Genomic DNA, 27,452 nt, shown 5'->3' with positions numbered 1-27,452 from the left:
AAGTGTGTTATGATCGATTAAATGCGCTGATACGTCATTGTGCCTGCTAAACACATAACGCTGAGTGGAGTGGTGTACCGCTCCAAGATGGCCGCCCTAAATCTCGTCAGCGACAATAGGCGAGAGCGGTCCATGAGGCATCTATCCTTATATTATGTCTATGTCCGTGTGTCTCTCAGTGTGAGCTGTCCTGATCTGTGCCTGATTACAAAGGAGTCGGGGTCCTGCAGATATTCTGCTGGTCTGGTCTTTTAATGAACTCTAGTTCAGTTCTATGAAATGAAATATATCGCATATTTATATTTAGGTTAAAACATTTTACCTGGAGTTTTAATGTAGAAAATACTGCGGCTATTTTAGGAAAAGTCGGCAGTGAAATCCAGAAAATCCGATAAAAATCCGGACGAGACTGAATCATGTTAAACATAAAAACTGTGCCGAACCGAACCAGGGCAGGTGGTTCTGGTTCTGGTTCTAGAATCTAAGCATTGTTGCTTAGCGTTGTGGGCGGAGCCTACTGTGATCCCGTTGTCATGGTGACGCTAAACGCAACAGCTGGGCTTCAGTGAAAATACTGCTGATGTCCCGATCAGAAATTCATTTTAACGAAATTCACAGAAAACTGGAAAAACAAGAGCGGAACCAGAACCAAACAAGGGTCAGAACCGGATCAGAACTGGAACTTACGTGGGGACCAGTTTGTCACGAAATGAAACGTCTGGAACATTCGGCTACTGGATCAGAACCGGATCTGAACTACGTTCATCAAAGTTTGTGATCCTCTGAGGTGACATGTTGTTCATGATCTACATAAGACCAATAATCAATCGTTCTGCCACTCAGCAGCTCAGTGACCCTTATCGATTGGCCAGCGGTTGCCATGGCAGCAGGCGCCATTTCAGCTCCTCTAATCATCCCGATCAGCGAGGGCGTGACCCGCAAACCCAAGACCCGCATCGACACCAGGACGCCCGTGTGCATCCAGTCAGGTACATCCAACCACATCCAACCAGCATCCAACCACATCCAGTCAGGTACATCTAACCCTGGTCCTCCAGGTGTCCCTGGTCCTCCAGGTGTGCTGATCTTCTTCACTCTGGATGGATCGAAGCCGGTTGCCGGGCAGCGGGGGTCAGAGGTCGGCAGCAGGAAGTACACAGGTCCCATCCTGCTTCCTGCGGGCCGGGTGTCTGTCAGAGCCGTGGCTGTCACCAGGTAATGTTCAGCAGAAACACTTGAGCTTCATGACTTCCTGTTTCCCTCTGCTGAGTGTAACTGCGGTGCAGGGACGGGAGGCGCAGCTCCGTGGTCACCAAGGTGTTCTCCGTGGGTCAGGTGGAACCAGACCAGCAGGTAGCCAATCAGCAGCCTGTAGCTGACCTCTGACCTCGCTCACCTGTCTGGTCTGAAGAGCTCCGCCTCCGTGGTTCTGTTGCTTCAGGTCCAGTCTGAAGGAGGCTACGATTCTGATGAGCGGTCCGGTTCTGATCCAACACCTGCAGGAACACCTGGACGCTCTGAGTGGATTGAAGTCACCTGCAGTCCGGCTTCAGAACCGGGCCGGACCATGTCCAGTCGTCCGCCAGTCCCCCTGCCCTCCAGATGCTCCAGAGGTGCCGGGATCCCAGATCCTGATGCTGCCAGGACCAGCTCTTCCCGACGCTCCCACTCTGTGGTAAACAGGCTAACAGAGAGATCCGGCAGGAAGTTCCAGACCTGGCCAGAGTATTACGGTGATCCACTTCTTGTCTGCCAGGATTCTCACCATCCAATGCCGCTGAGCAGCAAACTGCAAACCCAATGGCTGAGAGACGCCACCACGCCGTGGTACGCTCTCAGGACATGCCCACTCTGATGACACTACCATTGAGACACACCCACTGGCAGAGACACGCCCATTAAAATCAATTATCAGTGAAAGACAAACTGATTTCCAAATAGTTTTTTTATTGTGTCAGAATATCTATGCTGTTGGTTTATTATTGGTTAATTAATGGTTTATTTTTAGTTTATTAATGTTTATTATGAATAAATAAACCATTTATGATGTTTTTTATTATATTATAATAAACATGTTATTGTTTATTAATGTTTATTAATGTCGTTCCTCACCCGTCCACTGGGGGACGTGTCCTGGTCCTGTGTCTCTAGGTGTCCTCGCTGCCTCTGCCCTTCAGACCCGTTTGCTCGGTTCTGTCCTCAGTGTGGCGCTCCTCCAGTTCCGGCACTCAGGCCGCCCCCTGCTGGGAGAGGACAGGTACTGCACTTGTCCACCGTCCAGCTGCTGCCGGCTGGTCCGGACGGACTGACCGTCTGTCCTGCTGTCTCAGCTGCTGCCGTGTCCTTCCTGTCGCTGCCTGGTTCCCATCAACTCTCAGACCTGTTGGACCTGCGAGGCGTCCACAGATGGGTCCCGGGCCAGCTTCTCCCTGCAGGTGAGCTCAAGGTGTATCGCCGTTAGCAAACATGGGTCAGGTTCTGATGGAACCGGGACATCAACCAGGAAGTACTCGCATCGAGTTCTGGTTCTGACCTGCGGCCGGTACGTCCAGAGCAGAACCAGGTCAAACCAGTTCTGGTCCAGGTTTACCTGTTTGTGTTGCTGCAGGTAGATCAGGGTGGAGGCAGCACCCCCTCTAGTGGGCCGGTGGACAGCAGCATGTGGTCCTGCTCCAGCTGTCGCCGTCTGAACCGCCATGATGCCAGATTCTGCGACCGTTGTGGCACCAAGGTGACCTTTGACCTCTTGGTGTGCTGGGCAGTGAAGCATTGTGGGATATTTATTGGTGTGCATATCCAGGCTGGCCACGCCCCCTGCTGGGTGACGTGTTGGCAGTGTGGAGCAAGCTCACCGCTGGACGCCCCCCACTGTGCGGCGTGCGGCGTGTTCCTCCTGGCACTGGCCCCGCCCACACCCTGCAATGACATCACACCGCCTGAAGAGGACACCGCCCACAGCCAGGTAGAAAGACACCCGTTTCCTGTCGTCCGCTTACTTCCTTCCTGTCGTTAACAGGCTGGGTACTCGCAGGCCCCGCCCCCACAGAGCCCCGCCTCCAGAAGGGGCGTAGCTCCTCCCCCTGTGGATCGGTCCACGCAGACCGTCGGACTCTATTACCCATCAGCCATTGAGCTGCAGCAGCAGGACCAGCAGAGGGCGATGTGGCGCCGGCGAGAGGCGGCGAGGAGCGACCGCCGGCCGCCGCTCAGCGCCGTCAGCCCCGGCAGAGGTACCATGACAACGCCATCAGAGGCTTGGCCCGGTCCAGGGATCTTCCCGATGGTTCTGTTTGATTCCGTTGGTTCTGTAGGTTACTGGAGGAACCAACTGGACCATGTCTGTGCTCACCTGAGGAGCTACACCCAGAACCGGGCCTCCTTCAGAACCCTGCTAGCAGAACCTCGACTGGGCCGGGTAAGCTGCTCACCTGAGGAACAGAACCTGTGGTTCAGCTGAATGTGGGCCAGATTAGTTCTGATCCGGTTTGTTGTTCTACCCGGTCCAGATGGTGTCGGCGCTGGTCCAGCAGAACCAGGATGAAGTGGTTCTGACGTTGAGCTTCTCGCTGGCCGCTGATCAGAACCTGCAGGTGAGGCCCGGTCTGGGTCGCTGAACCGGTTCTGAAGGCAGACCTTTGACCCGGCAGAACCTCTGTGTCCTGCAGGTCGGACCTGACAGCGACCCTGACGGCCCGGCAGGAAGTTCAGGTCGGGAATCAGGTCGGGTCCAGACGCTGAGCAGTGTCACACAGCACGCTACAGACAGAGCCGGTAAGAACAGAGGATGTTCTGGTGGTTCTGATTTGGACATAAGAGAACCGGGCGGACTGATGAACAGTGACCCCTGGTGGCCGGAGGGGGAAACCCAGATACCACAGCCTTTTGTTGTACTTTACTTTTAGGATGAAATTCTTTCCACCTGACAGAACTGGTTCTGACCCAGTTGACCTGCGGAACACCTGGAGGTTCTCCTCCAGCTCTGTTCAGAAACAGATCAGAACCTCTGGCTCAGAACTCTGCTTTGTCTTCCAGGAAGTCGAGGGCTGAAGCGAGATGCCGACCCAGAACCTAACCTGTTGGTAAGAACTGAACAGAACCAAACCGGGCCGCTAAAAACAGAACCAAACCGGGCCAGCCCGGGCTGCTGGTAAGAACAGGTGACCCACCTCCAGCTAGCTGGGCTCTGATTGGCTGTCTGGCTGCAGGTGAGCAACAGATCAGGGTTCTGTTCAGGGGCGCTGCCAGTAATCTTGGGCCCCCTGACAAAAAAATAAGTTTGGGCCCCCCTGTGCAGCTGCTGTTACAATTTTTGAGTCTATTTGACCCATAAAAAGTGTCACAATTTTAAAGGCCTGCATCTGCTTTGCTTTCTTTGGTTCAATACTGATAATCAGCACAATATTTACTGCTCATGAATCTAACATCCAACAGTCCACATCCAGTATGCAGGTAGGTTGTTTATTTTTTTTAATTAGTTTTAGATACTGAAATGTCTCCCCTGAGCAACAATCAAAAGCAACGAGCAAAATATACATGAAGCAATCCAGATTTCTAAAAAATCCTATGTAGCTGTGTAACCTCGGTAATTCTGATCGATCAGCATAAATTAGTTCTTTGTTGTGTGAATAAGGGCCAGGAGACAGGATGAGATGAAACGTCGTTTATCTGTGCGAAACAGAATATGGACTGATCAGGAATCGGGTTCATCACAGCGGGTTCAGCACCTCGCGCCCATCTCTCATGAACTGGCAACGAGATTTAACCCTGCCAACCACCAGGAGGGGGTGCTGTTTCACCCTTTACACATGAACCCAAACTGGGAAGTAATGACAAGTGGAATTCTATACAATATTAACTGTGTTACAGCTGCATTTTATTCAAGCTGCAGTACATAACTTTAATAAAAAAATGTTTTCTCCACATTTCACAATGTCATAGCAGTTTGTTATGAGACAGATAATCTGTGAAAACAATCAATCAGAACTAGTAGGACGCTCTTACCGCTGTCAATCATCCTCATTCACTCACTGCTAAATGTGCTAATGGGGGAGAAACAACTTATTACAAGAAACTGTTTATCTGCCATCATTGGTAGCTATGCTAACTAAACAGCATTCACAGTTTGAATCTGCACAGCTCTGTGCTAGCTGCAGCAGGCGCATATATATATATGTGTGTGTGTAACAAAGATAAAAGCTTGTGTGTGTCTTTCTGTGAGTTTTGATCAAAATGATTGTGGGGTTGTATGTGTAAGATGGACATATTATTGTGTATATATTATGATCGTCAGTAATATAATAGCGCTGCATAAATCATAAGATATGGCGACACGGTGGGACTTCGTCCAACTTTTAGCGTCACTTGGAAGGAAAGCTTAAAGAAAGGTAAGATCCCAGATAGCACAGAATGATTGAAACAACATTGAATCAATGTCAGCCAGAAACATTGAATCAACGTTGAAAGTGGTCGGTGACTTGTATGTTGAATCAACGTTAGGGTTTCAACCATAACTGACATTATATCAATGTTGATTCAACCATCATCTGTATGTCAACTTGTATGCATATTTGTGTTGATAGTACATTGAATCAGTTATGAATCAATGTTGATTCTACATTATATCAATGTTGAGTCAACCATCATCTGAACGTGGATCTGCATGCAGATTTGTGTTGATTCTACATTGAATCAATGTTGATTCAACACTCATTTGACTGTGGATGTACATGCAGATTTGGGTTGTTTTTATATTGAATGAAAGCTAAGGATTTATGTACATTTTACATCTGATAGGTCTACATCATAACATGCCACTAAAAGTTTCTTTACTGGTGTTAAACACTGTATTATTGGCAGATGATGCGTAAACTGTGTACAAAAGGTTAAAAATGACAACATGGGTTTGATTTAACATTTTATTTAAGAAAAGAGGGACAGATCTTTAAACATATTTGATTCCTTTTTGACTGTCAAAACAACAGTCTGTTGTCCACAGAAGAACAGAGTCCATGAGGTTAAGCTTTGTACTGTATGAAGTAGGGAAACAGTACAAGTTGTGGTAACCCCAGTTTGACTCTGGTTGGCGTCACTTTGATTCCTTGCGATGTCTTCCTCTCGTTCTGGTGCGTAATGAAGCCACTTCTTGACAATTTTGCTGCAGTCCTCAAGAGTCAGCTTTGGGTCAAACTGCAGAGCAACAGCTGAAAAAAATAAAAGTGAGGAAGGTGCCGGTTAGAAAGATGATAAACATTAGAAAAGTTCTGAAACACAATGAAAGATTAAACACTGTACTGGTTACAGGTCTGAGATCAAATACAAACCATATAGTTCCCCATGTACACTCACTGTTAAATTAATATCTTAATCTTTCATTAATATTTATCTTAATGTTTACATATACAACTGCATTTACCCATTAAGCTGCAGTATAGTGTAGGATTTATGATATTGATATTAAATCAATATTTAAAATAAAGGGCTGTTTATCAGAAAACCTAACAACAAAACTCAGGGAGGATCAGGTTTATTTAACACACCAGAGACAAATAAATCGAACAAAAGGTGATTTATAGTGTAGTTGGAAAAATTATAATTTATACAGAATAAACTTCCATCAAATAGCTGGTTCAATCTTCCATCAACTACAAATATTTCCAAATAAGTTGATTAAATTCCTTAAAAAGTGTCTATATGCTAATAAAGATCCCACACAAGTAACAATAGTCCAGTTCAATTTAACCAGTTACCAATCCAAGGATCAACAGACTGAATCAGTCATTAGCAGGTTTAGTTCAGTGTTTCACCTGCCTTACATGTTAAGTGTTTCCCTTCTGCCTCACCTGGATTGAATCTGTGGATGATTAACAACCTTCTGCACTTCTTGATGGCTGCAGACGGTCATGTAATCATCCAACTCAGCTGTTCTGGTACAGAGGCTCATTTAAGCACGACCCTAAGCACATCGTAATAAAAAGTTAAAAACAAGTGATTACTATCACAACAATTTAAAGCCCACCTGGACCAGCCAGCCTTACACTTCCTTGTCCACCACATGCTCTCCCAGACCAAACAATAGGCCCCGCCCTATTTTAAAAACTCAAATCCCACAAAATCTCACAGGATTTCATACTTAGGCCTGGAGTGGTGGGTAGGATGAAAATAATACAAAAGGAGACATGACCTCAATTATTAAAAATATCCGTTTTGCCCCAAAATAACCAGGATTACTATGGGCACAAAACAATGCCCTTATTTTTCAATAAACACATTTAAGATCAAAGTAATATTGAAAAACTTACCATAAAAGTGCTCAGCGGAGAATTCAATTCAGAAGCCGGTAGCAAACAAGCCAGCAGCAAAGTGGCTGTTTGGTTGGGACAAACCACAAGTGTAAAAACGGGGAGGTGGACTGTACAACTCCTAGTACAGACTTGTAGATGTTTTTGTGTCAACACATTATGCACAGTAGTAATAATATTTACAGACAAGTAAGAAAATGTACAGAAAGGAATCACAACCCACTGTTCTCAACATGTAGTGCTTAATTTGAAACATGATTAACCCCCACCTAGTAATAAAATGTTCTGACCCAGAGCTCAAGGAGGGGGAGGGAAGAAGGGATGAGAGGGGGTAAAGAGGAGAAGGTTGGGAGGAGCGGCTGGGTGGGGGAGGTTTGGGAGGGAGTAGGGGGAGATGAGGAGGTGATGAGGGCTGCAACAAACTGCCCAGTTTGCACACAACAGTAAATAAACGTTGAATTATAGTTAGAAGGGTTGATTTTTGGTTGAGGTCAACAACTGACGGTGGATCAACCATCAAACAACCATCCACCTCCAGCCAAGTAACCAATGTTGAAACTGTGTCATTGAGTTAAATATCTGATTATAGACTGAGAAAGTCTACCACCTGTTGAGAAAGGTCTATTTAATGTTAAAGTTACTTTCCCTCAATGGAATATATACTAGTCAGTCCCAGTGACCGTTTCACTCACGGTTTAGCCGATGTGTTTCCTGGGTAAAGATCAACCAAAAAACGCAGACCAACCTCCCCGCCCCTCGCTCAACAGTTTCTGGTAGCGCAGGCGATAAACGTCAGGGGCCTGGTGATTCGTTAGGGGTCCGGTAATTAGCCCCGCCCCCCGGCCCAACGCTGACTTGTTCCGCTAGTGAATCTGGGTACAGAACGGAATCACAACTCAGTGTTGTCAACACATAGTGCTTAAGTTAAAACGTGATTAACCCTCACCTAAAAGGGGCTGTGCTGTGGTGGCGCAGGGGTTAAGCACAAACCACAATCAAGGCCTCAGTCCTCAACACAGCTGTCACAGGTTCAATTCCTGACCTTGGCAACCTTTGCTGCATTACCCCCCCTCTCTCATTACCCACCTTCCTGTCAATTAACTATCAAATAAAGGCCACTAGCCAAAACAATCTTTTAAAAAATGAAAAACCCTCACTTAAAATTAAAGTTGTTTCACCCGATTGAGGGGTAGATGGGCCCAGGTGGGGGGAAAGAGGCTTGTGTGTGTTTTTGGCGGGTGGAGGGAAGGGGGTTGGGCGTTTGAATGGCAGGCGGTGGTGAGGGGTGCAAAAAACACCTGAACACTTTGATTACTAGTTTCTCCCCAAACCTTATCCTCAAGGCAAACTGACCTGCATGCTTTCAGTTCAGCAAAACCTTGTTAATCAAATGTTAATTAAAATCATGTGTGCTGAATTAGGGAAATGGCTAAAACTTGCAGGGCAGTGTGCCTGGTGCCGGTGCTGAAAAACACTGGATTCAATGTGGCATTTCAATCAATGAATGTTAATTGGCTAGAATTGAATGGTTGTTTGATGGTTGATCCAGCTTCTGTCGTTGACCTGAACCATACATGCAGCCTTTGTGATCATAATTCAACATTAAATTAACATCGTGTGCTATCTGGGTAGTTCTTCCCCAAACCTTGACGTCAATCAAACTGACCTGCGTTTTTTCAGTTCAGCAAAACCCCGTTAATCAGACATCAATTAATATCATGTGTGTTGAATTAGGGAAATGCCTAAAACTTGTAGGGCCTGGAGGACCAGTGGTGAAACACACTGGATTCGACGTTGGCATTTCATTTATTTGATGTCAACCACAAAACAACACTGATTCAATGACACAGTTTCAACATTAGTTAATTGGCTAGAATTGAATGGTTGTTTTATAGTTGATCCACCATCAGTTGTCGACCTCAACCAAACATGCAACCTTTGTGATGATAATTCAACATTGAATTAACATATTTTCCAACAAGCCAACAGCGAAGTGGCTGTGTGTTTGGGACATCCCACTCATGTAAATGGTGGGGGTGGACCCCTCCACTCCTTGTAGTAAGTTGTAGATGTTTTTGTGTCAATATATCACACACACACAGTCAGTGAGAATTGTTATGAACAAGTAAGAAAATGTACAGAAAGGAATCAGCACCGACTATCCTCTACAGTGCTTAATTTAAATGTAATACCCCCCACTCACTAATAAAATGCTCTGACCCAGAGCGCTGATGAGGAGGAGAGGAGGGGAAGGGGTGCGGCAATACAGCTGACATTGATTCAATATTGATCAGATGTTGATCAGACATCAGCATTTCAGTCATTAGATTTCAACCACAAAACAACATTGATTCAATGACACAGTTTCAACGGTTTGATTGGATGGTTGTTTGATGGTTGATCCACCGTCATTTGTCGTCTTCAACCAAAAATCAACCATTAATCAGACTTCGGCATTTCAGTGATCAGATTTCAACCACCAAACAACGTTGATTCAATGTCACAGTTTCAACGGTTTGATTGGATGGTTGTTTGATGGTTGATCCATCGTCATTTGTCGACTTCAACCAAAAATCAACGATTCTAACTATTTTTCAACGTTGATTTAACATCATGTGCTATCTGGGATCTGTGGACGTGATGCTAGCAAAGCTAGCTGTACTGAGACATGTTGCATCTGCGATGAAAAAAGTTGTCACTCATGGGCTGAATTATTGTGTGTTGACTGAGGTGTTCATATATGGGACAACACTGTGACCAAAGTGCGATATAATGATATGACATTCAGGAACGATCCGATTCTTCCGGACGGATCTTTACTGATTAAATTTATTTCAGCTCTAAGTATTTAATAATTAGGTGTTTTATGGAAATGTGGATCTTTCAGATCAATTTGAGAACCAATTTTGAAGGTAAAACTTAATGTTTTTGTGTCACGTAGCGCGGGGTGCTGGTCTTGACTACAACTCTGCTACTCCTCAGTAGTATGTCCTCCCCCACCCACCCTCTTTCCATCCCCTTTCTGCTGGATTTCTTTCAAAATAAAAGCCTCTAGTGGCAAAAAAGTGAAGTTCGTGCTATGTTAGGACAGGAGACCAGATGTTTCCATCCCTGAAATTATGATGCATAGAATCACATGGCTCCTCCCCCTTATGATGTCACCATTTGCCTACAGGTACAGGACTAGCGGGTCTGTGGGTCAGACGCTGCCAACTTGGCCGGTCCCAGTAGAACCAGAACCTTCCCCCGGCTGGACGAGGCCGGTCCAGAACACTACATGCCTTCAGAGCTTCAGACGCCCTGGTTCTGGTTCTGACCCATTCCTGTGACGAACTGAGGCGGCCATCTTGGATTCCTGGCATGAAGAAGCGGTGTGATGGTTGCTATGGTGACGCCCGCCCTCTGCGGCCACAACGGATCGGACCGATCAGGACCTGCAGATCAAATATGATGGAATATTTGTGGGGTTGACCTCTGACCCCAGCCAGGTCGTTTCTTCCAGTTTATGGAAATAAAACCCAACATTGATTTAGAAGTTTTTATTTATTCATGTCATCAGGATGAGAAAATTATATTTATCATTTTAATCAAATGAAAAATTATTCATTTGTGACTCGGGGAAACGGCGCCACCTGCTGGTCAAACATGGAAAACACAGAGCTAAAAGGACTCGGGGCCCCTACAGGTTTAAACTGGAAGGGTCGGAACCGGGTCAGAACCGGGTCAGAGCCCCAACCACAACATGAGCTTCAGAGGAAATATGTCAGGGGTATGAATACTTCTGATCCGTCTGTTTCTGGCGAGCTTCTAAACTTCTTGGATTCAAGCCGGACCGGGACCAGAGTGCGGGTCAGCGCCGCAGCCTGAGGAAGAAGGCGTGGCGGCACTCGCTGCTGTCCACTGGGTAATATTTATCGTAGAAGTCCAGGATGTATTCCTCGGCCTTGAAGCCGAACTTCTGGTACAGCAGCATGGCCGGGTTGCTGGCCGACACGTGGAGCGTCACGTCCTTCCCCATGCAGGTCTGAAACACACAGGTCACACACAGGTCAGAAACACACAGGTCACACAGGTCACACACAGGTCACACAGGTCACATACAGGTCACACAGGTCTGAAACACACAGGTCACACAGGTCACACAAAGGTCACACAGGTCTGAAACACACAGGTCACACACAGGTCACACAGGTCTGAAACACACAGGTCACACACAGGTCACACAGGTCTGAAACACAGGTCACACACAGGTCAGAAACACACAGGTCACACAGGTCACACACAGGTCACACACAGGTCACACAGGTCACATACAGGTCACACAGGTCTGAAACACACAGGTCACACAGGTCACATACAGGTCACACAGGTCTGAAACACACAGGTCACACAGGTCACATACAGGTCACACAGGTCTGAAACACACAGGTCACACAGGTCACACAGGTCTGAAACACACAGGTCACACAGGTCACACACAGGTCACACAGGTCCGAAACACACAGGTCACACACAGGTCACACAGGTCCGAAACACACAGGTCACACAGGTCACACAGGTCTGAAACACACAGGTCACACAGGTCACACACAGGTCACACAGGTCCGAAACACACAGGTCACACACAGGTCACACAGGTCCGAAACACACAGGTCACATACAGGTCACACAGGTCTGAAACACACAGGTCACACAGGTCACACAGGTCTGAAACACACAGGTCACACAGGTCACACACAGGTCACACAGGTCCGAAACACACAGGTCACACACAGGTCACACAGGTCCGAAACACACAGGTCACACAGGTCACACAGGTCTGAAACACACAGGTCACACAGGTCACACACAGGTCACACAGGTCCGAAACACACAGGTCACACACAGGTCACACAGGTCTGAAACACACAGGTCACACAGGTCACACAGGTCTGAAACACACAGGTCACACAGGTCACACACAGGTCACACAGGTCCGAAACACACAGGTCACACACAGGTCACACAGGTCCGAAACACACAGGTCACACAGGTCCGAAACACACAGGTCACACACAGGTCACACAGGTCTGAAACACACAGGTCACACAGGTCCGAAACACACAGGTCACACAGGTCCGAAACACACAGGTCACACACAGGTCACACAGGTCACACACAGGTCACACAGGTCTGAAACACACAGGTCACACAGGTCCGAAACACACAGGTCACACAGGTCCGAAACACACAGGTCACACAGGTCACACACAGGTCACACACAGGTCACACAGGTCTGAAACACACAGGTCACACACAGGTCACACAGAGGTCACACAGGTCTGAAACACACAGGTCACACAGAGGTCACACAGAGGTCACACAGGTCCGAAACACACAGGTCACACACAGGTCACACAGGTCTGAAACACACAGGTCACACACAGGTCACACAGGTCCGAAACACACAGGTCACACACAGGTCACACAGGTCTGAAACACACAGGTCACACACAGGTCACACAGGTCTGAAACACACAGGTCACACACAGGTCACACACAGGTCACACAGGTCACACACAGGTCCGAAACACACAGGTCACACACAGGTCACACAAAGGTCACACAGGTCCGAAACACACAGGTCACACAAAGGTCACACAGGTCCGAAACACACAGGTCACACAGGTCACACACAGGTCACACAGGTCACACACAGGTCACACAGGTCACACACAGGTCACACAGGTCCGAAACACACAGGTCACACACAGGTCACACACAGGTCACACAGGTCCGAAACACACAGGTCACACACAGGTCACACAAAGGTCACACAGGTCCGAAACACACAGGTCACACACAGGTCACACACAGGTCACACAGGTCCGAAACACACAGGTCACACACAGGTCACACAAAGGTCACACACAGGTCACACAAAGGTCACACAAAGGTCCGAAACACACAGGTCACACACAGGTCACACACAGGTCACACAGGTCACACACAGGTCACACAGGTCTGAAACACACAGGTCACACAGGTCCGAAACACACAGGTCACACACAGGTCACACACAGGTCACACAGGTCTGAAACACACAGGTCACACACAGGTCACACACAGGTCACACAGGTCTGAAACACACAGGTCACACAGGTCTGAAACACACAGGTCACACACCTGTCCCGGCAGTATGTAGGCGTGGCCAGACTCACCTGGATCAGGTGGTAGATCATGAAGGTCCCGATGCCGGCGCGCCTCCACTCCGGGTGAACCAGCAGGAAGGAGATGTACGCCTCGCTGTACTTCACGTCCGGAACCATGAACCCGAAGCCCACCACCACCTTCCTGTAGAGCGCCACCACGCTGAAGTCCGGGTACTGCAGGCACTCGGACAGGTCCACACCTGGAGAGACACGGCTGAGGTCAGAGGCCGCCACTGCAGCAACAGTGGCAGGTGGGGGCGGGGCTACCTGGCCAGAAGCTGTCATGGCACATGGCGTTGACCGAGGGGATGTGGTTGGGCCGGACGTAGCAGTAGTCGATGGGAGCGTCGGGTTCTGGGGTCCAGTCTGGATCTGTCCTGTGAGGAAACGCCCGGATCTCAGCCAGGAGGCGGAGCTTCAGGGGGCGGGACTCAAAGTCCCTCCTGAGGAAGAGATGGACAGGTGAAGAAGAGACAGAGGGACACAAGGTCCAGAACCAGAGTTAAGACCAGGACCAGAACCGAGTGTTCCTTATAGAAGGGAAAGTTAGCCTCCAAAGGCCTGACCACTAGGGGGCCCCCCACAAAAATGTGTTTTTTAATACAAAAAGGCCCGTTTTGTTGCCCCGTCACTAATAAAATGAATCCTATCGTTGTTTTTACTTGTTTATAGCAGTGAGTTAAATGTTCTCCCTCCCAGACCAGAAAGCCAGCGTCCATATTTAGTGACCCCCCGCTTCTACATGAAATGGTTTGTTCCTGCTTAGCGCGCTGGACGGTGACGGCGTTTAATAGCAGTCAGTAGAGAAAGAGGTGATAACCAGCTGGCTAAAAAATAATAAAACAGGTTTAAAAAAGAACGACGAGAAGAAAGGGAGTCAATTTGAAACCCTGTTTTTCTTCAAGAGGTCGGTGGCTATCGACCCGTTAGTAGTCTGTAGCTAAGCTAACTAAGCTGTTAGCCTCTATTTCGCCAGGATTTAATCAGTGAAGGAAAAATGTTTACTGGGATATTTAAAATGCAGTTAACTTGTTTGTTTTAACGCCCTTAACAGCAGCAGCCCCCCAAACCAGCCTGATTCCTACCTGTGAAGAAGGTGAGCGACACTGTGATGACATGCTAGGCTAGTTAGCTCCTGGTGAGTCAGGCTGAGCTAGGCCCAGATAGCTGGCTAATGGCAGAATGGAGGGAACAGTTTGGGTTTCCAGGTTTTGTCCAGAAATCTGTTTTCATTACTTTCACATGAAGATGTTCGTATGTTTATGAAGTTATAAAGTTATGTTAGTTACCAATCTGTCTTTGTTTTTTATATTTCAAGAATATTGGGGGAATTATTTGATATGAATTTTTGCAGTAGAGAACAGAGTCAGACTCAGACAGCGGCTGGTTCCGGACCTGATGAAGGGCTTCAGGATCCGGGCCGTGTACGGACTCTTGATGTTCTGGTCCAGACCGCCCTCGGCTCCCATCAGGCGGTGCCAGAAAGACACGGAGCGCTGCTGGACGCCCGGCCGGCTGGACACGCTGGTCTGCAGGGACAGAGACGGGTCAGAGCCGGTCGGACCCAGCAGAGGTTCTGTCCCGCCATCAGGAGGTTCTGACCTGGAAGCGGTCCAGAATCCGCTGCTCCTGGCTGCTGGTGCAGTACTTCCCCTTAGCCCCGCCCACAGGCCGTGGCTCCGCCTCCTGCGTGCCATAGATCCCTCCCACCAGGCTGAGAGCGGCGCTGACGGCGCGGTCGATGTCCAGCAGGGGGAGCCCTCTCTGACGCTTGGCATGGCGAACCAGCAGCTTCCTGCGGAGGCGCTTGGCATGTGGCGTGACGGCGAGCGCCAGCGGGCAGCCGTCCAGCCGCCTCAGCAGCAGCCGCTCTTCGTACAGACTGAGGGCGGAGACGACGGGCCGCGGCGAGGCGCCGTCCGGTTTGTCCTGAAGGTTCATCCTGCGACGCTCTGCCACCCGCCTCTCAGGAGGCGGAGCCTCACCGCAGCCCGCCGGGTGCTCAAAGCGCTCTTCGTGGGCGTTGTCTTCCTCACTCTCAGATTCCCGCTTGATCAGAGTCTGCGGAGGGCGGAGCTTCTTCCGGCTGGCGCTGGGTGGGGGTAGGTACTCCATCCCCGGGTCGATCATCCCCTCCGTCTCCAGCTCCTCGTCATCTGTGGGTGGAGCCGGCAGTCAGGAAGTGACGTCTGCGCTGACATCAGCGGTGGGCGTACTCACCGTGGAACAGCGCCTGCGGCGGCATGGCATCCGGTATCAGGTCGGCCTCCGACAGCAGGCTGGGCGTGGCCGAGTGGGAGGCCGGAGTCCCCGGCCCGGAGAAGTCCGGTGACGGTGAGGGCGAGGGGCTGGTGAGCGGCGTCCGGTCCGACGAGCTGAGTGACGAGAAGTCGACGACCTCGCCTCGCTCCAGCACCAGGTCCTGGCGGCAAGCGCTGCTGCGGCTCACACCCAGCTTGACGGGCGTGGAGGAGGCGCTCCGGTCGGCGTAGCCTCCGCCCGCCGCCTCCTTCTGGGCGCGCCGGATGTCTTTGGCCTCCTGCGTGCGGCTGCGCTTCTCCTTCAGCTGCATGGCGTTCTCCACCGGGTTCCTGGCGCCGCGCTTCCGCAGGCCCTCCACCGTGATGATGGGGTCCAGGGGCGGCCGGGTCGCTGCGACGGAACCACAGGTCAGGGGGCGAGGCTCACTCGGCCGGTCACCGGCACGCCGGCGCTCACCTTTGGTCTTGGTGCTGGACTTGTCGCCGTCCGGCCTCAGCGTGGGGGGGCGGTTCTGGACCAGCTTCCACCAACCCGGCTCACCGAACTCCTGCGCTCCGGACCGGAAGAAGGCGGGGCTTCCGACGGACAGGCAGCCGGCCACCGTGCTCCACCAGGTAGACGTCTTCTTCCTGCCGACATCAGAGCAGCAGCGTCATCTGGCCGCCCCCCCTGGCTGGGTATCGGGCCGCAACAGTACAGGAACTGCACCATATATGGACAGAGCCACTTCCTGCAGCCTGGTCTGGGAGGGAAAGTCACCTGTTCCCCAGCAGGAAGTTCCAGTGTCGACCAATGAAGGCGCAGATGTCCTCCTTCCACCTGAAGTAGCCCTGCCGCCCCGTTCCCTCCAGAGACAGGTTGTACATGGCCAGCATCACCACCTGCACACAGGAATCCGTTTCTACCTGCAGGACAGGTGTGCTGCTGCTGAGGGGGCGGGGCCTTACCTGCTGCCAGGTGAGCCTCAGCCTCTCGAAGCTCTCCTTGCCGTCCTCAGAACAGTTGCAGCACAGGAACTTGAAGAAGTTGTCTCCCTTCAAGTAACTGGGCTGGTCGCCACGGAGCTGACCTGGAACCAGAACCGGGTCAGGATGCTAACCTGCTAGCAGCAGAGCTAACTTGTAGCTTAGCACTTTTGCCAGTGTTGAACATTTTTAGTGCTCTGAGCTCTAAGTTTATTTGTCTGGATGAATTCTGAAGTGATAATTTCCTGGGATGGTTTGAAGTTTTAATTCTACAAGTAGCTTGATGTTAATATTCACACTCTTATTTTGAAGGGTTGCTTTTCCCCCTCCCAATATCTTTATTTTACAGCAGAACGAGTTGGGGAGCAGATCTCTGATTAGCTCACCTGCAGGGACCCACTTGTGGCAGCGGTCACAGTAGAAGGACATGTCCTCGCAGGCCCAGCCGCCGTCCGCATCCTCGCCCAGGTCGCTGGTCAGCGAGTCTCCGCTCTGGTCATGTGACAGGTCCTCCTGGTCCTCCGACTCCACGATCAGCAGCGTCTCCCCCTCCACCTCTCCCTCCTCCAGCCCCTCTCCCGCGCCACCGCCGTCCATCGCCTGCAGGAGAGACGCCTGGATGGGTCACGTGACCTGCAGCCAGTTTAGACCCTGAATCGGGTCAGGACGTCCTCAGAACGACCCATCATGAGGGTCTTTTTGAGGTGAGTGTACCTGGCTCAGGTGTCCTGTGGGCGGAGCCTGGCCTCCTGGCCCCGCCTCTCCTCCTCCAGCTGCCGGGTCAGAACCTTCTGCTCCTCCAGCAGGTTCTGCTGCTTCCGCTGCAGCCGGTCCAGATCCCGCAGGACGCCCTCACGCAGACGCTGCACAGAACCGGGACCGGATCAGAACCAGGACCGCATCAGAACCAGGACCAGATCAAAACCAGAATCAGAACCAGGATCAGGGCCAGATCAGAACCAGAACCAGAACCAGTTAGAGTTTGATTCACAGAGAGAACCAGACTACAACCAGAGTTGTGACCTTTGACCTGTAGAGGTGGAGCTCTGGGGTTCAGCTGGTCCCTCTGACCTCTGACCTCGGGCTGGGAAGTTTTCCTGCTGGCAACTATCTTCCTCTTTAAGTGAAGATGATGAAGTGGACCGGAACCAGCTCTTTCTCCCGGATCACCGGTAATCGCTCATTAAACCACAGAATCAGACGAACCCTGAGGGTTCTATCTGAACCGGATCGGTTCTGGACTTTACCTCTACAAGTCTGTGTCTGGAGGAGCCTGGATGAACCCGGTTCCGCCACCTAGTCGACCTGGTCCGGCCCGGTCCCGGTCCACTTACCTCCCTGTCCCAGGCCTGCTTGAGGTGGACCCCGGCCACCGAGCTGACAGTCAGAACCACAGAAACCGTCAGAACCACCTTGGAGGCCGTAGACATGCCTCTGGGTCGCTGCAGTTAGCACGTAGCTAACAGACGCTGCTACCGCTACTTCCGCCTCCTCTTCTTCTTCTGCCGAGTTGAAGTGAAGTGACCCCTGCCGGTGGAGCGGGGTAATTACAGTTCTCCTTCCCCTGATCAGCTTCCAGCCATCACTCTGACTCAGAACTCGCTGATTATTATTATCTTTTATCTTTTTTTCCCAATAAATAATGGGTTGACAAATAACGTCAATATTATAAACACAGAACATGCAAAACAATAATGCCAGTGGGTTACTTAGCAAAAATAACAGAAATGTAAAAAACAATGTTGAAGTGAACACATTAGTTCTTTAATGGCTTTATTTTTAGATGCTGAAATGTTGCAATATATTATTTAAAGATTATGAAGGAAGGTTTGTGATGAGAAAATGTTGATTTATGCACTTTGCAACTAATAAAATTAGTTTGATACTGTATTGGTTTGGTTTGAACCAGGTAAGGTAATTTTATTTATATAGCACATTTTCAGCAACAAGGCAATTCAAAGTTCTTTACATGAGTTAAAAGGAAATACAAACAAAATAGCAAACCAAAGGAAAGAAAAAAGACGAAAGAAAACTAATCTAATGTTGTTCTAAAGTATGTAAACTAGGTGCTCCTGTTCAGGGCTGCTAAGAATCTAATTCAATTTCTAAATAGTGAAACTCTACAGTTTCTGATAAAATAAGCTAAAGAGTGACTGATCTAAATCCTTTTCTGGGTTAAAAGTAATATGTCCTGTTAAGTATTTCTGGATTCCAAGTTCGTAGTTATTCTGATTCTGATTCCATTTCTGGGCTGTATAATATTGATCTGAATAGTGCGTACTCCACAATTTCTGATATTACTAATAAATTAAAATAATCCTTTCCTGGGTTAAACAGTGAGTACTCCACCGTTTCTAACAAAATAAAACAAAAAAGAGGAAAGGACATATTAGGGCAAATGGCAACTTTCAGACGAAACAAAGGGGCAAAACAGAGACATGAGTGAAGGCGGTGACGTCACAGGGCCACGAAACCAGGTTACTGAGCCCCTGGCAAAGTCCGATAAAGGTCTTATTTATCGAGGAATGTCCTTGGGACGCTCAGCTCCACAGCTGCATGGATACAGGAGGGGGTGAGGAGGGAAGAGCCTTGTGTTTACATATCTTCAAGGAGATTGGAAATATGCAGCCCTTCCAAGGCCACACGGGGAAAGCCAATTCAGAAACAATGTCTTAGGTCGGGAAGATTATAAATTTCATTCTCCCCTAAAGTCTCTCAGATACATCTCAGTTCTCAATAATCCAAATTAGTTTGGTCGTTCCACTGAGCCGAAACCAGCAACTTCTCCTGTTGGTGAGTTTTAGAGTCCTCGTCTCTGTCCACACCAACAGTCTGAGTGTTCGCTAGTTCGACCACAAATTTGTCGATAATCCAGGAATCCACAAGCTCCAAACAGCAGAAATCCTGTTATCATGAATAAATCCAGGTGAATCCCGCCAGGTGTGTCCCTGCATTACAGGGGGGCTTTCCTGTGCCCGGACTTCTTGTCGAGAAAATTTGATCAATTGCATTGAGAGATCGGTTGACCAGATCCATAATTTGTAGATTTTGAGGATGTGCAGGAAAAGGCTCCAAAAATATAGAAAAGACAAAAACAGAGCAAGCAGGTCAGGCAGGGCAGGGAAGGAGCAGAGGGGAAAAATGTCTGCCTACATCGAGAGCAAGAGAGGAATAAAGAAAAGAAAAAAAACCCAGCTGTTTTTAAGCCTGAAAGGTTCAGGGGTCAGAGGTCAAGGGGCTAAAGCTAAAGATGATCCGGTTCTAGACTAATACCTGAACTACAGAGGAGAACAGCCCTGGTTCTGATCCATTCTCAACCATCTGATCCACATGGACAGGATCACATTTGGCATGAAAACCACAAACAGTAGCAGGACCAGAACCAGAACCGCACCAGGACCGGATCAGGACCAGGACCATCGCCTGTTCTCCACGGCGGCCATGTTGATCTGAATCATCCCAATGAGATTCTCCTTCTGTGCTGCGCATCACTTTATGCAGATGATGCTTTTGTAATTCTAAACTGTTAAATCTGTTACTTCTGACTCAGTATAATCTGGTTTTAGATACAAACCAGTCTAGATCTTCCTCCTGAATCACCTTTACTACTATTATTACTCAGTTCATCTGCTCCAAGCAAAGAACACGATTCAAACATTTAAATTAGAAAAAGAAGCTTTAAGAAAATTAAATACCAAGACCACAACCCGACTATGGGTCCAGACAGAGGGACGTGTCCACAGAGGGGGACGTGTCCAGACAGAAGGACGGAGCGGTTTGGATCAGCTGCTTTATTGATCATGGAACATAAATAGGACAAAGGTTCACTGTACATCCGGAGAGCAACTTAAAAATAAATACTCACAGCAATAAATAAAGCCTGACATGAAGCGCCGTGTTCGCCTCAAGCGGTGCAGTCCAATGCTATTTACACTCATCATCATCATCATCATCACGTGTCACTTCCTGCAGCAACGCTTAAAAAACTAAGAAAAGCAGAAAGTGTGGCGTTTAAAAACCTTCCAGCTTCTTCTTCTGTAACACAGTTCGGTATCAAACACTTCAATCAGCAAGATACAAAAATATCACACAGCCGGTCCACCTGCGGTCCAGCTCAGAACCAGAACCCAGCAGGCCGGATCATCTGCATCCGGTGAGACCCAGAAGAGTCCGTAGGGTTCTGGAGGTTCTGATCCGGATCCTCTGCAGGTTCTGCTTCCTGTGTTACAATCGGGGCCGAGGAGACACAGCGACACGACACAGAGGCGGCAGGTTCTCCAGCATGCAGCCGCCGCCAGGAGGGGGCGCTGCAGCTTTCATAGTCCAGCTCAGTGTCTCACACAGACACACACACACACACACACACACACACACACACACACACACACACACACACAAACAGATGTAAACATGAACTCAGGAAAAACAAACACGTGAAACTTCCCGTTGTTGCATCGTCTCAGGTGGTTTCCCGTTACCATGGAAACCACCATTGGTGCTCATCAGCTCAACGCAGTAAAACATGGGCATCGTTGTCTGAATGGACCGGTTCTGATCTGAAATGAAAACTGTGAATGAAGCCACAACCCAACTGGACCGGGTTTGGTTCTGACCGGGCTGGCACCGGACAGAGTTAGAAGAACCAGTAGTGAAGCTGTGGTTCTGTTCAGATCTGGATGATGCTGGACCAGGCTGGTCGGTCTACAGGGCCGGTACCACATATCTGTGTTTACAGCCAGTCAGGGACTGTGTCGTCTCGAGTTATGAAAATGTTTGATGCGTTTAAAATGACTAAAGAAATTTTACTTTGCAGTTGAACGTTTTGAAATTGGGCCTCTGTCTCTTTAAGAAGCTCCTGCTCTTTCTGACCCTCCGCCTTCATCATCACGTTGCTCCTCCATTAAGACTTTCACAATGTTTTTCTTAAACATGAATGAAAGAGTCCAGGCAACACTCCAGGGATGTTTATGACGTGGGAATAACATCAAGATGATATTCTACATAAAAATGCAGCTGATTCTCAGGATCCCAGAGAACTAAAGTGGATCAAACTGGAGTTTTTAGGAGAAAAGTCAAAGTTTCAGGGATACCTGAAAAACATAAAAATTCTGACCCATCAGGATCGCTGGAAAGGAACAGTTTGGTTTGGAGAAACTACTGCCATCTAGTGGTCAGGTTGGAGACAGCAACCATTTGAATACCTGTGCTGGCTTAATGAGCTCACCTGTCTGACGGGGAACAACCCAGTCCAGCATCACTGGGATCGACTGGGATCGTCCCGATCCTCAGGATCCATCCCTAATCCATCATCAGAACCACCCAGGAACAGAGGAACCAGAACTGGTTCTGTTACCTGGAAATGTGCTGGACTGTACGAAATGAATGCTGGAGAGCAATTGGACACACACACACACACACACACACACACACACACACACACACACACACACACACACACACACAGTTCACAAAAGACACAACAAAATGTTTCCCTTGAGAGTCCAAACAGCTTCAGGCATCGGACCGGATGAAAAGCGCTGCTCTTCCATGTCTCCGGACATCCGAGCTCTCTGCCGCCGGAAGAGTCCGAGAGTCTTGAAGGAGTCGAAGTGCTACGCTACCGACACCAACGTCCCGTTCCCTTATTCACAACTTAAGGTAGTCCAGGTGAGATAATCCGGGAGGGGAGGATCTGGACGGACAAACTGCTGACAAACAGAGGAATCCGGGTGAGTTTGTTCCTGTGATGAATGATGTCACCTCTAGGTGGCGATGTCATGACATGCAGCAAGAAGCTCGGCGGGTCGACAGCAAACCAAAAGGATGTGCAGAACAGACATCGGAGTTTTGGGAACAGAAGGAAGGTGGGGCCGTTCTGCGTTAGCGAAGCTTCTACGGCTGCGGGATTGGACGGTTGGAAAATTCAGTGGTCCGACGCTTTCGTTCTTCCGACGGATCAGGAATCGATGGGGATCAAGACACGAGTGAGAACAAACGGAAACCAGCCCAGGCACAAGTTGGACCCCACCCTCACCAGGATAACGGACGACAGTTTTGGCGTTGTGGGTATGTACAGTGACTTCCTGTGGAGGGCTGGATGGTGGCGATCCGGCGCCGGCGTCAAAGGTCAGGGTCGAGTCTTCAGGCTGAGGGGGGCGGGGCTAACCCAGCCACACTACCGATTGAGTGCGAACGGTGAATCTCCAGTTAGCCTTACTGGTAGCTGTGGTGTGGCTAGTTCCGCCCCTTCCTCTAGCTCCGCCTCCAGCTACTGGTGGACCTCGTTGGCGATCAGACTGTCCTCCCCCGACTGGAAATCCGCCTCGTTGATGCTGTTCCCTCCGTTCAGCATTTCCTCGTCCTGCGACGAGCCCCGGTCCTCCTCGCTGCTGGCGCCGCCCGGCTCATCTGTGTTCGGATCCTGCAGCACCTGGGCGATGTACATCTGCTGCTGCGGCGCCACCTGCTGCTGGACACACAGAACCACAAGTGGGTCAAAGCCCGACCCGAATGGTTTGTGACCCGTTGGAGTACCCAGGTCTGGTCAGAACCTGGTGGAGAGGAGCACCTGGTAGGAGGACTCACCTGAGACTTGTTGGTTGGAGAGGATGAAGAGCGAGCCGGTCGTCCGTTCTTCACGGCGTCCACGTCGCTCTCCTTTGTGTCGATCTGAAACAGAAGCGCTGGGCAGTGAGACAACCAACCGACCAATCAGCAGCCGGCCTCTCACCTGCAGCCAGAACTCACCTTGTAGTTGTGGGCGCTCAGGTACTTGAAGTGTCCAAAGCAGACGTGGGACAGACAGACCACGATGGTGACGACAAGAACCACCAGCGTGAACATGGAGGTGGGCGTATCAAAGCCTGGCGGGATGGAGAACAGTCAGAATGAGATCACAAAACCAGTCCTGGAGCCAGAACCCACACCTAGTCTCGCCCGTGCAGAAGCAGAGTTGCTCACTTGTGCGGACAGTGGAGAAGAAGAGCAGCCAGAAGAGGCAGAGGATGGGTGCGGCCACCACCTGAGTCACTGCAGCTGAGTGGATCTTCTTGTCCAGCTTGGAGGGCAGGTAGGCGTAGTACATGTTGTACCTGTCCACCAGGTGTTTCAGCAGCATGTACATGAGACCTGGAGGAACAGCATAGTTGAGTTACCTGCTCAGGTAACTACCTGCTGATGGAAGTGCTGCGTACTGACCAAAGGGGACTATGATGGGGCAGGTGATGCTGTAGGCCATCACCACCGTGAAGACGTTCATCATCCAGGCGTACGCGGCGCCGAACTGGAACTCGTAGGCCTGGTGCTGCAGAGACAGAGTTGCAGTCAGACAGGACACTCAGACAGGACCAGGTGTCCAGCACCGTCTCCGTCCTCCCTACCCTCTTCACATTACGGCGGTCGGCGGCGGAGCGGGCCAGGCACAGGCGGATCATGTACATGAGCAGACCAGGGATTCTCAGCAGGTCCATGGCGTTCCCGATGAAGGCTGAGGCGATGACGTAGTTGACGAAGAATGCTCCGTTATCCGGTAAGAAGACGCACCTGAAGACAAAATCCTTTCTCATTGGCTGATCAGAAGGATGAAAACACAAACCCAACCATATGCCTTAAAGCTCACTTCCTGTTTCTGAACCTCTGTTTGTGCTCCTGCCAGGTTGATGTAACTTGTTGGGTTTTGTCTTTCTTTCACGTTGTCCTTGACTTTGACTGAATCTCAGCTGCTCACAGGTGTAGTCTTGGTACTTCCTGATTGTGTTTATTTACAAATTTAGGTCTAGACTCTGTTTCGATCTCCAAGTCTCCAAGTCTTTATCTCGCTATGGATCACTCTGAGGAGAAATCCTGGTTCTGGTCCCGACCCGTAAAAGTCTTTCTGATTTTTTTCATACTTTGCGAAGCTTTGGTTTTCACCTGAATGTACTCAATTATTCTGATCTCATTTAGTCTCAGCCTCTTTCGATGAGGTGCCAGGCTTTGACCTGATCCCAAGTCACTGTAGTTCGGGCAGTGACTCGATCGCCGTTTTTAAAACTTGACCTGATTCTTCATCTTGGTCAAGATGAACTTGGGTCTTGGTGTCTAGATTTTAATTCACTTCTGGTTTCAGCTTAGGTTCTAACTCAGACTACATACGCCCCCTAGTGGGAACCTCGCTGCTGAAACTGTCTCTGGACTCGGTTTATCAGCTGTTTCCTGCGGTTTGTGGCAAAGTAGTGAGCAGTTTACAAACAGAGACAAAGTGACTTACTCAAATCTGACTTTAGCGTCATCCAGGAACTTCTTATCAAACAGCCAGCGAAAGAAAACATCCAGACTGTAAAGACAGAGACACGATTCAGTGGCACCAGAGCGGACAGGCGCTGCGGTGCCACCACAGGTACGGGCCTCCCACCTGCTGAGTCCAAGAGACGGCAGCAGCAGAACCATGAAGATCAGGAAGGTGTAACATTTGTGCATGGTGGTCCTGTTTTCTCCAGACCTGCAGGAACAGACAGAGGAACCGGTCAATACCTGCCATGGTTCTGGTTTCAGTCCCTGCTCCAATCACCGGTACACCTAATTCGGACCGAGATGGGCCTCAGTGACCCAACCCCTGGTTGATGCCAGAGATGTGAGAAAGAGGCTGAGAGGAAGCAGCGGTACCTGGTCCAGTGAGCCTCAAAGAAGGCAGAGTAATAGACGATGGTAGGCAGCAGAGCAGAAAAGGCCCAGAGCAGCAGGGTGGGGAAGAACTGAGTGATTATGGGGTTCTGTCCAGAAGAAAACACAGAGTCAGAACCAGAGCAAGACCAGAACCAGAACTAGAGTAGAACAAAGATGGTCCAAAGAGTTGCTCAGAGGAACACAAACACAGGGCGGTTCTGCTTACATTCAGATACTCCACAGGCTTGGTGACGTTGAACTTGTCCATGGTGGAGATGATGATGGCCGGCGTCGTGAGGAAGAAGAGCAGGATGAAGAGGATGCAGTTGATGATGAAGCAGCGGATCCACCAGGAGATCCCGCCCAGGGACAGGTGCTCCCTGCAGGAAGGAACCGCAACACGTCAGCAGGCAACGCAGCCACGGGTCTGTTTTACAGGCGGGCGGAGCCTGTGGGCGGAGCCTGTGGGCGGAGCCTGGGTACCTACCAGCGGACGTTCTGCGGGTCCGGCGCATACGTCACGCTCCAGTTGTGAACATGGAGGACTTCGCTGAACTGAGAGGAACACGGCTCCTGGCGACAACGACAACCCTGAACCTGACAAGCGTTGAAGTCCTTCAGGATGCTGTGGAGGAAGGGGGCGGAGTCAGGGATAAAGGGGCGGAGTCAGATAGTAGGAGCCGGAGCCAGGGAGAAGTGGGCGGAGTCATTGAGAAGGGGGAGGGGTTAGAGACAAGAGGTAGAGAGTAGGGGGCGGAGTCAGAAGCATGAATGCCAACAACAGAAAGAAAGACATTCGATGTGAGGAATAAAAGAAATCTAAGTGATGAAATGAATGAAATCGTGTCATTCGGTATTTTTTATGTAAAATCTGAGCTGTGGTTTTGGGTCAGCCTCTCACATGGCAGTCATGGCCTCGTTCTGGAAGGTGACGAAGGCCATGCCCAGGGGCTTGGTGTGGACCTTCTCCTTCTCCTTCCTGTACTCCTCCTTTAGTTTGGCCTCTCTCTTGGTGTAATAGCTCACAGCCTCCTCCTGTAGGGGAACCAGACGCGTTAACGGTTAATGGTTCTGAATCCAGCAGCTGCTGACGAACGAGGGACTGGACGGGCAGAGGTCACCTCCTCGCAGCCGGCGATGGCGCAGCAGCACAGGTGTCCGCAGGGTTTGGGGTTGATCATGGTGGGAACGTGCTCCTTCGCCATCAGGTCGGTGAAGAACTTCTTACTGCGCTCCGTCTTCTTCCTGCAACCACACCCAGAAAACGTCCTGAATGCCCCGACAACAGGCCCCGTGACCCGGGACCGACCCGGACTCACCTCTCAGCGCTCAGCGCCATCAGTTTGGCCACGTTGTAACAGATCCGAGCCTCCAGAACCACACAGTTGTCGTAGGCCTGCCTGCGGAGCAGCATGGAGGGAAGGGTTAGCACAGCTGCTGCGGGCCGGCTGCTCCTCATTACAGTAACACTCACTCAAAGTGCTGCTTGATCTGACTCTCATCAGCATACTTGGAGATGCCGTTTATGAATAAAGTGCGTTTCACCTGCAAGACACAACCCTGGGATTACTGGCCACTCCAGCTCAAACCCAGTAGACGTTCTCAGAACCAAGTGGATCAGATGCAGCGCCGCTTCTCCTACCAGATCATCCTCCTTGTAGTGCATCTTAGACGTGTGTCTCCTCATGCTGTAGACCGTCAGCAGCAGGTACATGAAGGCAAAGGTCGTATGGAGCCACAGCAGCTTGGTCCTGGAAACAAGAGCCGGTTCAGTTTCTGTCCACTCAGGTCCTGTTGGGTTGATGCTGCGTTCGTCTCTGCAGTCTGCCATGCTATGCTGCAGCTGTCACCTTTTACTTTAAGTATTGCTCCTCTGTGGAAATCTTTATGCTGAGCTAGCAGTTTCCTAAAACTTGTCCTTGTAAACAAGGCAAAAGTTTCTTCCAATTCCAGTATCCATGCTAAGCCTGGCTAACGTTTAGCCTGTGTTTTAGGTCTTCATGCTAAGCTAGGCTAAATCAATTCGAAATCTTATACTTCATTTGTGGTTTATGGTCAAACTTCTTGATGAAAACATGCAAACAAATGGTGTG

At 49.8% G+C, this 27,452-nt stretch overlaps 4 protein-coding genes and 1 long non-coding RNA gene across 7 annotated transcripts in view; 1 reads left to right on the top strand and 4 right to left on the bottom strand.

Annotated features, from left to right (window-relative positions):
* The first annotated feature begins 169 nt into the window (after positions 1-169).
* Positions 170-10,833, top strand: dzank1 (double zinc ribbon and ankyrin repeat domains 1). The gene is given in 12 exon segments (XM_088006898.1): positions 170-1,215; positions 1,287-1,353; positions 1,442-1,827; positions 2,152-2,257; positions 2,331-2,435; positions 2,609-2,731; positions 2,801-3,230; positions 3,312-3,415; positions 3,507-3,590; positions 3,666-3,771; positions 4,033-4,079; positions 10,474-10,833. Coding segments are annotated over 12 exon segments (1,905 nt in total). The 5' UTR covers positions 170-880; the 3' UTR covers positions 10,486-10,833.
* Positions 5,902-7,129, bottom strand: LOC148161250 (uncharacterized). Its single transcript, XR_015763729.1, has 2 exons — positions 6,840-7,129; positions 5,902-6,200 (listed from the first exon to the last, which is right to left on the bottom strand). It is a non-coding gene; the product is annotated as an uncharacterized LOC148161250 (long non-coding RNA).
* Positions 10,823-17,313, bottom strand: kat14 (lysine acetyltransferase 14). Its single transcript, XM_015014018.2, has 10 exons — positions 17,103-17,313; positions 16,699-16,820; positions 16,511-16,632; positions 16,208-16,380; positions 15,710-16,141; positions 15,092-15,645; positions 14,885-15,018; positions 13,757-13,932; positions 13,499-13,689; positions 10,823-11,322 (listed from the first exon to the last, which is right to left on the bottom strand). Exons 1-10 carry the CDS (start codon positions 17,311-17,313, stop codon positions 11,149-11,151), a joined length of 2,289 nt encoding a protein of 762 aa, XP_014869504.2. The 3' UTR covers positions 10,823-11,148.
* A 122-nt stretch (positions 17,314-17,435) lies between these two features.
* pet117 (PET117 cytochrome c oxidase chaperone) lies at positions 17,436-18,237 on the bottom strand. The gene is made up of 2 exons (XM_015014022.2): positions 18,051-18,237; positions 17,436-17,579 (listed from the first exon to the last, which is right to left on the bottom strand). The coding sequence occupies exons 1-2, from the start codon at positions 18,144-18,146 to the stop codon at positions 17,436-17,438; spliced, it is 240 nt and encodes a 79-aa protein (XP_014869508.1). The 5' UTR covers positions 18,147-18,237.
* A 2,255-nt stretch (positions 18,238-20,492) lies between these two features.
* The window catches only part of LOC106934241 (mechanosensitive cation channel TMEM63B-like), a 27,029-nt gene continuing 20,069 nt past the window's right edge, over positions 20,493-27,452 (bottom strand). For 2 of the 3 annotated variants that reach the window (XM_088006888.1, XM_088006882.1), the window contains 16 exons: positions 27,002-27,110; positions 26,834-26,904; positions 26,679-26,759; positions 26,481-26,604; positions 26,261-26,394; positions 25,847-25,984; positions 25,586-25,739; positions 25,360-25,466; positions 25,109-25,195; positions 24,965-25,030; positions 24,096-24,258; positions 23,914-24,019; positions 23,677-23,844; positions 23,464-23,579; positions 23,302-23,385; positions 20,493-23,185 (listed from right to left, as the gene is read on the bottom strand). In XM_088006888.1, coding sequence (XP_087863014.1) covers positions 22,985-23,185; positions 23,302-23,385; positions 23,464-23,579; positions 23,677-23,844; positions 23,914-24,019; positions 24,096-24,258; positions 24,965-25,030; positions 25,109-25,195; positions 25,360-25,466; positions 25,586-25,739; positions 25,847-25,984; positions 26,261-26,394; positions 26,481-26,604; positions 26,679-26,759; positions 26,834-26,904; positions 27,002-27,110 — 1,909 coding nt within the window. In that variant the 3' untranslated portion in view covers positions 20,493-22,984. The remainder of the gene's footprint in view (positions 23,186-23,301; positions 23,386-23,463; positions 23,580-23,676; positions 23,845-23,913; positions 24,020-24,095; positions 24,259-24,964; positions 25,031-25,108; positions 25,196-25,359; positions 25,467-25,585; positions 25,740-25,846; positions 25,985-26,260; positions 26,395-26,480; positions 26,605-26,678; positions 26,760-26,833; positions 26,905-27,001; positions 27,111-27,452) is intronic. The other variant, XM_088006879.1, reaches the window with a different exon arrangement.

This window comes from Poecilia mexicana, unplaced genomic scaffold, assembly GCF_051168715.1.
Source record: "Poecilia mexicana isolate PSO_F unplaced genomic scaffold, ASM5116871v1 scaffold_1, whole genome shotgun sequence".
Classification (NCBI taxonomy): Eukaryota; Metazoa; Chordata; class Actinopteri; order Cyprinodontiformes; family Poeciliidae; genus Poecilia; species Poecilia mexicana.
This window is presented reverse-complemented; position numbering and strand designations above follow the sequence as displayed.